Genomic DNA, 12,013 nt, shown 5'->3' on the forward strand with positions numbered 1-12,013 from the left:
TGTTTTGGACACCAAGTCAATGTGTGAAAAGTTTGGCACACCTCCCCCCCCCCCCCCCCCCCCCCAGTAAAATCTGCTGTGAAATTTTATAAAAAGGAAGGAAATTCAAGTATTAGGAGGGCTAAAAATAATGTAGTATTCAGCCCCTCTTAACCTGCAGAATAAACAAAGCATCAAACAATGCTTTTTTTGTGTCTGGCAAAACCCCAAGAGTTTCACATTTGAAGTTATCTTTTCAGCAGCAAATCTGCATAGCTGTCAAAATCAAAACCTACTTCAGGACAGCTACTGGATCTTTGCCCAGAAAATTACTGATACCAGCGCCTTCAGCTGGCATATACTTGCACACTTTCCATGTGCGAGTGACTTTCTACCTAGACTCAGAAGGTTCATTTTGATATGGAGCTACTCTGAGAAAGAAGTATATGTAGGATTAGCCATATTTACAAAAACTGTTAGCCTATCAAGTAGGAAGATGTTATAAAGTGCATTCAAAAATATGTCCCATGTATATGTTTTGTGGATGAATCATATTGTTTCTTTTCTCACTGTTGCTCTTCAAGACATTCCAAACAGCACCTTAATTATGTCAAATATGCTTTCTTATTTATTTATTCTTACTTTATTCATTTTCAGCTAGTGTTAAAGCAGAGCAGGAAAGAATAATGATCAATGAAGTCTTTATAAAATTATATATTCAGACATACTCTTGTTTTGCTAGAGGTGGAGCAGTGGCAGTGATACATGATTTTTACACACTGTTCATTGCGATACACTACCAGTCCTCACAGAATAATCTCTCACATAAACTGAAAGTATTTTTACATGAAAAAGTGAGAGAAAAGTGATCTTCAGCTTTATCTATTACAGTTTACCAGTTATAAACAAGGAAGAATGCTACGACATTCCCTGACAGCCAGTCAAATCCCTGATCACCAAATGCAATTGTTAAGTGACTTGGTCTGCTGGAGAGCGCCTCTGTTAGTGCTGAAGACCTGGACAGTTGTATTTCTCTGTTAGAGCTGAAAAAATGTAAACCGCAAACATACTGTTGCTAATCCAACTGGTCAAAGGCCAGTTCCTCCCAGACAAATTAGTAAGATGTATGTGCTTAGGGCTCTTCCGTCCTGTTACTCTTCAGGGCTTTCAACCATGGGGTCTACCAGCTTTGGGGAACAGTTGATGGACTCCCAAATCATTGCCACACTTTACAGCTCTAAGTTCACAGAAACCCTGGGAGGCTTCCAGTGGACAAGGGAAACATACGTGGAAGAGAACTAGTGAATTGTCAGTCCTTCCCTGTTGGACTGGTACAAGCTAGCTGTCCTATTGTCCCCTTGGTCATCAGAAACAGAAAGGAAAGACCAAACTTGAAGTGAGGAGGAAGTTTAGGGTTAATCCAACAGTATTAAAAAATGTCTACTGACTATAGCCATTTTGAAAATGACCAGTGAAACAATGTCTGAACCTTAAAGTAAGGATTAAAGTTGGAATGACAGAGCTGGACCTATACCCTCTGAATCTATCCATTGACACTGGAGACACTGAGCAAAACCATAGTTTTGATAATTTATTTTCAAATTCTAATAATTATCACCAAGTGTTGCCTATTGAGAAGGAAGTAAATTTCTCCAGAATATCTCTAGATTTACTGTTTCACAGTCTTTTTCTTGCTGAGATTTTTTTTTTTTTTTCCAATATTTTATAAATAGGCAAGTGTTAAAACAGACCTTGTAGAAGAGTTGTCTGCAAATCCTGGCCCTATGTTGTAAGACACATTGAGACTTCCCTTCCAACTGCTGTCTGGAGCTGCAGGTCCTCCCATTGCACTGTTCAGTGAAAACCAAGAAAAATGTAGTTGACCAGTAGGCTAAAACCTTAAATTCCCTTAATGATTACTGCACCTAAAACAAGGTGGGTTTACAAAATTCTTAAAAAAATTTTGCCAGAAACAGATTGCTTTGAATTTTCCACATTTTCTGAAGCACACACTACTACAAAAGTGTAATAAATACAAGTAATAGCATAGGTTTTACCAACATAGTATAAAAAATTTTGCTGCACATTTGTGAATACTGACTTCTGGTGAGGAGGACTGATGTATACTCACCGTAATAATACTTCTGCATCATGATATCCAATGGGATGAACTGGGATTTTGGGAATCCCTACACCTTCATTAACTTTATACCTGAAAGTGTACTCTGAGAAACCAGAACAAAATGTTAAGTTTATAGTGTTCTTAGCAACTTTCACCAAACTGGAAATACTTTTGAACAGTGCAGCCACACAGTAGCCATGAGCATGCATGAATTTTTAAATTCTTATATCATTTCTTAGATACTGCTTCTAGGAAACCAAAATGTAATGACAGAACCACAAACCCAATAGTGCATCTGCACAGCTGTGTAAGAGAAATCCCCACATTTGATGCAAGGTTAAATTTGCTGTCCATCCATATTATTAGATCTCCTCACAGGTGACTGTGGGAATACCAAGCTGGTGTGTGAGGTGAAGATGGCCCCTGTGCAGCCTGTGGGCAAGCTGCAGAAGACATCCACAGATGCATTTACCTATGTTGAAGACGGTCAATGTCTCTCTGAATCTGGTGGGCCAGACACACACAATCTATCCTATTTTTTCAGTAGGTTGCTGTCTTATGTTGTCTTATGCCCCCCAAAATGGTCACACAAGCCAGAAGCACCCCTGTATTCCCATCCCATCAGCAGACAGGACTGGTAGGCATCTTAGTTCAGACTGAGTTCAGGATGCCTACACGGACAAGACAAGCTCATGGTGCCAAGTTTTGAAAGACTCCAGGCTACTGTTATTTTTACTACAGAAATTTTACTCCCTGTAAAGAGGATTTTAAACTGTTTTTGTGCTTGGAATTTAGGATCAGCCAGGAAAAATACCTCCAAGCAAAGCTATTACTCCTCTTTGATGGTAGACTATAATCTAGTTTAAACTGGTCCTCTTGAGTAACACAGATATTTAAAAATGACTATAAATTCTCAGCCATTTTCTGCTGCTTCACAGTCTGTAAACTCACCCATCCTGCTTTTCTAAGAGTTACAAGGCTGAGATCATACAAAGAGATTTTCCTAAAAACTTACTTTCCCTGCCTAACTCAAAAGCAACCAGTTGAAATAACATACAGGTAGATCTTAGTCTGCAATAGGAAAATTAACTACTGCTAAAAATAATTTTAAGCAGCTTTTTTCTTTGCATCTGTACTGAAAATGGATGAATTTCTAGTGCCACAATAACTTTCAGCACCAGTTTATAAAGTACTTGATGGCCCAGGGTACAGATCTTTCACTCACCTTTTGCAGGATAACCTGGTGTTAGAGGGTCCCCAGCTCCATTCAGGTTTAACACATTTCCACGCTGGGCTCCTCCACCTGGAAGGTTCCAGCCATCTGGATAAGCATCTACTCCTGGGGCACAGTAGTCAGCAGGGTCTGAATAAAGTATGATCCCTTGGGCTCCTGCTAATATGGCATTTTTAACCTGTGAAATTATTTGCTTTTAGGAAATGCTTTGTTGGGTTTTGGTTTGGTTTTTTTTAATGCAGTAATAAATCTGAATGTTGCAATTTACTTCCATGGGGAAGTAGCTTTAGAAGTTTTATATATGGAAGAGTGAAAATGACCACAGACTCAGCAGGACAAACCACAGTGAAACATAGCACGTTCATTATTTGTGTCACACCTTTAGTCATACCTCAAGGCTATGAAATAAAGCAAAGGACATAAAACTGAGGCACAAAACCTGACCACTATCCCCACTGTCCCACTATCAGCAGTTTTGTCAGAGTTGTTGTCTAAAGTCAGAAGAGTTAGTTATTCAATCTCTGTGCTCCTTGTCAAATAAAGTACTGCAGTTCTATGGATGAAAGGTACTAAAACCCTTGGGTCTACAAACTACTCGGTTCCCTAAACTAATCTCTTGCAAGAACTGTCTAAGGAGTTTGCCATTATCTCAGTCTCAGGAGATTAATACATTCTTCTGTTTTTATTGTTTTAAAGTTATTCTTAGAATGCAGTCACAATGGATACATTGCAGACTTCCTTACACTCTTATGTTCCAATTTACAGCCCTCGTTATCTCCCACTGGCTCTATCATGAGCAGTGTGTGACCCACAGAGGAAAAAAGAAAACACAACCCTTACTTTGTTTCCTCTGAAGATTTTCCCATATCTGGCAATGACAATCTTTCCTGTACAGTTAATTCCCATTTCACGCTCCAGCTTAAAAAAATCTTCAGTACGGCCATAATTCACATATACCAGATCTGCCTGCACAGAAGAAGAAAAGCAGTTTCATGGCAACTGGTCATTCAACAAACACAATATCTGATTTCAGAAATAAACAGTTTTATTCACTGTGTATGATACAGTTATTTTTTTGCATTTCTACAAGTGAGATCCAGTGCCCATAAAAACAATAGCAAAAGATATACATAATATTCTATAGGAAGCCTTGGCTCAAACTGCTGACCTTTCTATATTATCCTGCACTTAACAGCAGCCCTATAAACTGAGTTCAGAACCTAAAACAATGTACTTTGCTAAACTGACAAAATTCTGTGGCCATGAAAAAATAGTGGTATTCCTTGCATATGCAAACACTCGCTATTATATGATTTCATTTATGCAATGCAGTGATGTCCCTGACTTGTTCCCTCATGATGAATTATCAGATTGAAGGACTTTTGTAGCCTTTGAAGACATTCACTTAATCCAAAATGTCTTCCAATTTGATTTATATGTTGCTATTTCTACTTAAGACTTAAGCAAGTCCTCTCCGTATGGTTGAGTAATGTGGAGTAATACCTGAGATGTATCCAACATTTTCCACAAAGATAAAAGCTTTTCACTTATTATGTGATTCAGAGTTCTAGCAATTTGAGAAAGCTTTTTTTCGTAATAGGAGACTTCTAACCTTCACACAATATGTGGCCTACCTGTCCTTAAGTGTTCTCTTATACTAATGGTTAATTAAAACTACTACAACAAATATTTTGAGAAGTTGGAGCAATCTATCCCAGCAAGTGTTTCACAAAATATGACTTCAGCTAATAATACTCTTACATAATCTTTTTTCTTACCTCTGGCACTCCTTGTGCTGAAAAAGCATTATATGGTGGTAGTATATCAGTAACATTTTCATACCCCTGTGGAGGTGGTTCAAACAATGATGTATTGAAAATCTATCAATAAATAAGAGAAGTCTTTGGTCAGACGCTACCTCCAGGCACAAGTTTGTACACTAAGCTTGGTTATTGCAAATGATATGCTAGATTACATAAATTGTTAGCAAAAAATACAATTCTAACCAGCACGCATAAGTTTAAGCAAAAAACTAGCTAGTAATACATAGCTGAATTTTTGTAACAGAATGCAGATATGAATATAGAGAGGTAGATCATTTGTCAGAAGATGCTCATCAGTCACTGCCTGAACCTAAGCAAAGAAGTAGCTGAAAATTGCCAAGAGGCGGCGGCAATAAAAAGACACATAGTTCATCCATGCCAACACAGGTATTTTTTGTGATTACTTCCACCTGTATTATTACTCTTCTCTTCACCTCTTTGCTGGTTATGCTCCAGTTAAATGTGCTGCCTTTTATCACTATCTATTGTAACACTCACGTTGCCTCAAGATTCATGTGCACTTTTTGTCACCTTGTGAGATTATAGCTGAGAGATTGTTATGGGGTTTCTGGAAGAATTTCTCCATTCTTTCACCTCTAAGCTCATGTCACCCCCGAGCACATATTCTTTAGTTTCTGCCAGGGCTCTTCACCCCTATCTATGTGCTATGATGCTTCTCTAGCAGTCCCATCTCCTCTAGTCGCTCAGGCTCCTTGTCAGATTCTACATCTACTTCTTTATTCCCCTGTGTGTACAAAATGGAGAAGGTGACTATAGACCGAATGTTCATTATTATTTAGGAGACACCATAGGAAGCCAGTAGGATCAGGTTCAGATCAAATAAAAGGAGGTAGTACTTCATACAGTGGACAGTATCTGTGTGGCATTCCTTACCTCAGCATGTTGTGGAAGCAAAAATTGTACAGATGTTCAAGCAGAGATTGGATAGGTACTTGGAAGAGAGGTCTAACAAGGGTCACTAACTGGATAAATACTTGGAAAAGAGGTCTAATAAGGATTCTTAAAGAGACTAATTGCACCACGCTGGATTTTTTATCATATTATAAAGCACACGCTGGGATGACTGGGTGGGAGAACAGAGGAAGACCCTGTTTCTTTAAAGAAGTCTTAAACAAATATAGTTTAATCATTAAAAAGATCACCTCATTCCCTTGATCATCAATTACTGAGATGTAGTTTGGCTGCGTTTCATTTGGGTATGAAAGAAGCACATCATAATGAACGAGTTCTACTGAATCCAGTCCAAATTCCTTCCACTGGCCTTGAATTTGTTTGGCAAGAAGAAGATTCTGTTCCGTTCCTGCGAGGTGAGGCAACTTGGTAAACGAGCTAGAATAAAACAGAAAATTACTAGTAAGCAGCAAATGCAGAGAGGCACAATAGTGAACAAGGATCAGTGTGTATAAAGCTTATCGTCAAGCCACATGCATGGAAAGTAAGGTCTTATGGTTAAAGTCTGGGCTGTATAACATGTTTGTTTATCAGAGTCTGCAACAGGATAAACACAAAATGTAGGGCAGAGGATCTTCCCTGAGGCCTTAAGATAAGTCAGCTGAACCTTTCTCTTTGCATAACAGAAATAGCCACATCTACACACAAGCAATGAAAATCAGTGTCAAAGACATTCAGCAAAAGAGTGTGAACAGTATGAAAGGAGCAGAAATAGATACAGAAAAGCTACACATTCAGAAAGAAGCCCTCCAAATAATTCTGGTATCTGATGATGGGTTTGTACATTGTTGGCATATCGTACTAATTAACTTGAAAATCATTACGTCAAATTACCTGCACGGATTTGTTCTTTTTTTCTTAATCAAAAGCTTGAATAATCAAAGCCTTCTTAACATTTACATCCAGATCAGATATAACACATAATGATGATAAATAGTCAGAAACAATACCCAGCCCTTCTGGCCTACCCTACACAAATCTGTCTACAATTTGTTTGGTCCACTGAACAAACGAGTTATGGTGAACGCTGATCAGTCAGTCGGGTACTAAGCGCCACCTTCGAATTCCCAACAGGCTACTTGTTAATGGCTGCCCCATTATGTCAGATACCATTAATTACCATTAATTAGTGGTACCAAATACCATGATTAGTACCACTTCAACATGTCAGTTCAGACTATTTTCAACCCATGTAACAGCTTGTTCTTCAGTATGCGCTTCCTCAGCTTCCAAATGAGAATGTCGCAGGAGACGACGTCCAAAGCCTTGTTAAAGTCAAGGATGTTACAGCCACCGTAATGCCTCCGCTCATCCACGTAGCCAGTCACTTCCTCACAGAAGGCCATCATGCTGATCATATAAACAACTAGTAAAGAAATGCTGACTGTTCCTAACTATCTTTGTGTCCTTCATGCGTTTGGAAACAGATTCGAGAAGGATGTTTGGTCACCCTTCCAGGGACTGAAGTGAAGCTGACCAGCCCACAGTCCCCCCCATGTTGACCTTGCCTTACTTAAAGATGGGGACATCAGCCCTTTTCAGCCACCAGGGATGTCTTTCAATCACCAGAACTTCTCATAGACAGCAGCCTTGCAATCATAACATCCAGGTCTTTCCTGTGAATCCCACCTGGCCCCCTAGATTTGAATCCATCTCGATTCACTAAGTAGACCACAACCTTCTGTTCTCTGCTGTTGTCTTTCCTTCTCTTTAAACTGTGCAGGTATGCACCGAGGTCTGGAAGCAACCTTTGCCAAAACTTGTTGCCTGTCTCTTCTTGCGCTTTAATTCTCTAGAGTATTTTAAGTACCTGTTAATTCCTTAAGTACTCTAGTTTAAATACTACAAATGCCCTAAGTAAAAATATACTGAACAACACATGATGCCTTTTTTCAATTTTTCACTTCCAGTTTCATCCTTTCCAAGAGGAAATGCTAAGGTCAAAGTGTCTGTGTTTTCTGAGACTCATAGTTTGTTTTCCCCACTTCATAAAAACAGATTTAGTAGTCTGAAAAACTAAGAATATGGATCAAAATTCTCAAGTTCACATTTTTTATGCTTTTAAAAAACTTTCTTGATAGTGTATTAATTAATTTTTCTGCAGTTCCTGCTTTTTTTTGAATTTAGGAAAAAAACCCAAAACAGTGTGAAGCATTTGGCCTATCATCAAAGCAAGCAGATAAACGGATACCATTAATACCCTATGGCCAAGAAACTTTAGCATAATTACAGAGCTATTTTATACTGTCATCAGTCTCTGTGTTGCCTAGATTCTCACTCAAACATAATCTTCAGGAACTCTCCAATCTACTAAGAGCAACAAATACAAAATAAGATAAGGCCTAGAGACTTAAAAAGCTAATTGATGTTAGAAATGAAACCTTTTGGGTTTAGAATAAATGTAGAGAAATCAAATTTGTCAGTAATCCTTTGATGTTTGTGATACAGCTGCTGACTTACATGCTAAATACCAACATGTTACTAAGCAGAGATATTTGTTTACTTTTTCTGTGAATATATTTGTTCCTCTGTTGAAGATATAAATACATATAATAATGGGGGTTTTTTTTCATTTCCAGTGGAATACACAGCAAAACAAGAGAGTATTTCTATATCCCTAGCATTTTAGATGTTTTGAAAGAACCACATGGATGCATTAGGATGCAAAAAAGAATATTTAATAACAATTACATCATGCAAGACTTATCCAACCGTACACATACACTGCACATGGAGAGGGCTTTTCATCTTCTGAAACAGAAGACAGGTTATAATGGGATCTGGCCACACTAAAGGAATTATCAGTTGTAAGTATACATGCAAACTTTGCAGCATTTTTAATGCTACATTTAATATATTAATTTTCTACTTAGACTAGCTGCTCAAACTCAAAGTTTAAGGAGACACTGGGCAGATTATCAATCGAATGTAATTAATAGCAGTCAGTGTATCCCAAATAAAGTAAAATCATCTCAGTGTGAGACAAAGAAAAGTTATCCAGTGTTAGAACTTCAGACACTTGTGAGGAAAACCCAGACACTTACACTGCATTAAATCAAGACTACGGAAAATCATAATAAAAAAGCATGATAAGCACTGGCAGTAATGCAGCTTGAGGCAAGTACACTTAACAGTCCAACCATTCCAAAAAGGTAACTTCAAAAATGGGGACTGGGGGAATGGAAGAGTTGTGAGTCTCTCCCTTCTCCTTCCCCCAGACATTCTGTACAAACCAAATACTTCAAAAGCATCTTAACAGCTCTGCTTTCAGAGGCTGTTCTTTGGAGCTGATATTACCACTTTCTGGCTTTTTTAAGTGATAAAATTATTCAAAACCCAAGATGCACAGGGCTTACCGAAGGAATTGCTTGATGTTTTCTGCTTTCATCTCAGCCACAAGTTTCTGTCGCACATTTTGATAGACATCTGAAGAGTTGGGGTTTTTTTCAGTCGGTTTCGTAAACCATCCTGAAATACATTTGAGAAGCTTCCTGCTTAGCAAGAACCACAGTCCTCACCTATTTGAGCCCACATGCAACCTAAAGTACTAAAGTCTCATTAAAACCACGAGAATGAACAGGGCTTAGAGCACCCTCTGTCAGTGTTTGCTGGCTCAAACACAGAAATCGAGCAGAAAAATAAAATATACTTAATTGACTGAATTGCCAAAAAAGTGACAGAATTCAAACAACACACCCTAAATCTCTGCTAAATACAGTCCCCTTTTAAGGCAGATTCATCTCTCATTAATGTTAAACTAAAGTTTAAATGCTCAATTAACTGTCTCCAGTGTGAGGATTGAAGTCCTGATACTCATGATGAAATTCCCGTATTTAATTTATACATATATTTAAAAATATGTGTGTAAGCATAGTTAAAGTGAAGGTCTAGGACTCAACAGCCACCCTGCCAGCATTATAGTAGTTACAGATTTGGGGAAGGGTGGGGTTAGTCTATTTAATAATTAAAGGAATAAAGTTAACTGTGACCCAAGTCAGTTTTAAAAAGTTAAGGATTTTTCAGTAGCCATAAACCTGAAAGGAGAGACTATATCTATATCTATAACTATATGAATTTGACTTAAAAAGACCCCAAAACAACAAATCCTTTTATTATTATTATAGCTAGAAAACCCCAAACTGGGAAAATTGTCATAATAAAGCCAAGTATATGTGCCGTCACATGCACAATCTATATGACCTGTTAGACTTAAATGCAATTGTAGTAACAGTCTGAGCATAACAGTGATACTGGATTAGACCAAAGGTCCATCACGCCCAGCATCCTGTTTTGGAGCATGGCAAAAAGATGTTGTTCAGGGAAATGTATAAGAATAGCACAAGCATCAGAAATTTGCAGCTCAGGAATCTTCTAAATCAAACTAATGTTTTTTATATTTAGTAGCCCTCATGGATTTTTCTGTCATGCTTCAGCCTTAGGTGTGTGCTACACCACAAGTTTAAAAAGGACATAAGCAGACGTGCAATTTCAGACTTAAAATCAAATGCTGCAAGTGGCTGCAGAAAAGAATCTAATGTTCTAGTACAGTTCATCGTACATGATGAAAAATTCAGCAACTCCACTCTTGGCTGTCAGTCAAAACTCCTCCTCTACACTCTGCCCTTAATTTCTAAAATAGCAACTGAATAGGAGCATTTAAACAGATCTTCAGTAAAAATCAGGAAATACAAATAAAAAAATAATCCTGGAGGTTTTGCAGTCACAGAAGTCTCAAAGTCTTCTCTTAATCTCTCCTCTTTGACTGTCTGACTGCCTGTTATGGGAAGCTATCCATTCACCAGGGCTCATCCTGGGCTGAAGCACGCAGCCGTTATAGTCCTCGCTCCCTAAAGACCAAAATTGCTAAACAACCTCTTAGAAAATCAACGGGACGAATATTTCATAGCATCCCTAAAAAGCAGTAAAAGCTCCCTGATGGGGAGTTAACCACAACAGGGGTTGCACGTAAGGATCTGCAGAGGGCAAGGGCTGTGGGCTGAGCCCCTGTGTCTCCGTACTCACCTGCAAGAAAGCCCAGCAAGAAACAGGCCAGCAGCCCGGGGCAGCTCAGCCATGTGCGGAGGGTGGCCTTGCTCCTGGCCATGGGGACACGGAGGCCGGCAGCTTTGCAGGCGGCGAGGAGGGCAGGCAAGCGGCCGCCTTCCTCCTCCTCCCTCTCCTCCTCCTCCTCTTCCCGCCCTCAGCCCCAGGGCTGCCCCTGGCTTCTGTGTTTTTCAGCTCTCTTTCTGCCTAACCAGCCTTAATCCCTGGATGACGATGACATGATTTGCTGAGTACAATAAAGCACGTCTCCATTTCTTAGTCTGACCCCACAAGACAGCTTGTGTGTAGCTGTGTGTGTAGCTCTGTAACAAGTATGCACCTAGACTGTGCACCAAGCAATGCATAAGTACTATCTTCAAAGCTAATTTCTACTAATTATCAGGACTTTCTAGTTTTGAAAGTTCCTGGTTTAGGCTTAATCACAATCAGTATTTGTTCTGGTGGAAGTGTCCAAGAGATAAAATGGAGGAACGGAAAACTTGTTTTCTCTTTACCGAGGAAGCACTGAATTGCTCCCCTTTGTAATCTGTGGTTACATTAATCCTTGGCAAGTGATGAATGCTTAGAGCAGCTCAGAATGCAATTTAGATTAGCCAATGGGGACACTTCCAGACATCATCCAATTTGCAACTGCGAAAAGTTGCAAAAATTATTTCCTATATTCTCTAGCTTTTTACAGTTTGGATTACAAGGTTCTTAGGATCAAGTTTTCCTAGTCTAATTCAGCCAAATCCATCTGTATCTCATGGGGAAGGACACAACTTCCACCCAGGGAATAATCAAGATATTATCATAGAATCATCATATTTTGTACGAACT

The 12,013-nt window shown here is 38.9% G+C and overlaps 1 protein-coding gene across 1 annotated transcript in view; it reads right to left on the bottom strand.

The window, feature by feature from the left end:
• The window catches only part of LOC104838485 (N-acetylated-alpha-linked acidic dipeptidase 2-like), a 35,192-nt gene extending 23,894 nt beyond the window's left edge, over window positions 1–11,298 (bottom strand). The window contains exons 1-8 of the mRNA XM_010578244.1: window positions 11,153–11,298; window positions 9,487–9,598; window positions 6,322–6,508; window positions 5,114–5,215; window positions 4,176–4,301; window positions 3,327–3,513; window positions 2,111–2,204; window positions 1,731–1,829 (exon numbers count right to left, since the gene is read on the bottom strand). Coding sequence (XP_010576546.1) covers window positions 1,731–1,829; window positions 2,111–2,204; window positions 3,327–3,513; window positions 4,176–4,301; window positions 5,114–5,215; window positions 6,322–6,508; window positions 9,487–9,598; window positions 11,153–11,234 — 989 coding nt within the window. The 5' untranslated portion in view covers window positions 11,235–11,298. The remainder of the gene's footprint in view (window positions 1–1,730; window positions 1,830–2,110; window positions 2,205–3,326; window positions 3,514–4,175; window positions 4,302–5,113; window positions 5,216–6,321; window positions 6,509–9,486; window positions 9,599–11,152) is intronic.
• Between the last annotated feature and the right edge of the window lie 715 nt (window positions 11,299–12,013).

The sequence above is a fragment of the Haliaeetus leucocephalus genome, unplaced genomic scaffold (genome assembly GCF_000737465.1).
Source record: "Haliaeetus leucocephalus isolate CR32 unplaced genomic scaffold, Haliaeetus_leucocephalus-4.0 Scaffold616, whole genome shotgun sequence".
Classification (NCBI taxonomy): Eukaryota; Metazoa; Chordata; class Aves; order Accipitriformes; family Accipitridae; genus Haliaeetus; species Haliaeetus leucocephalus.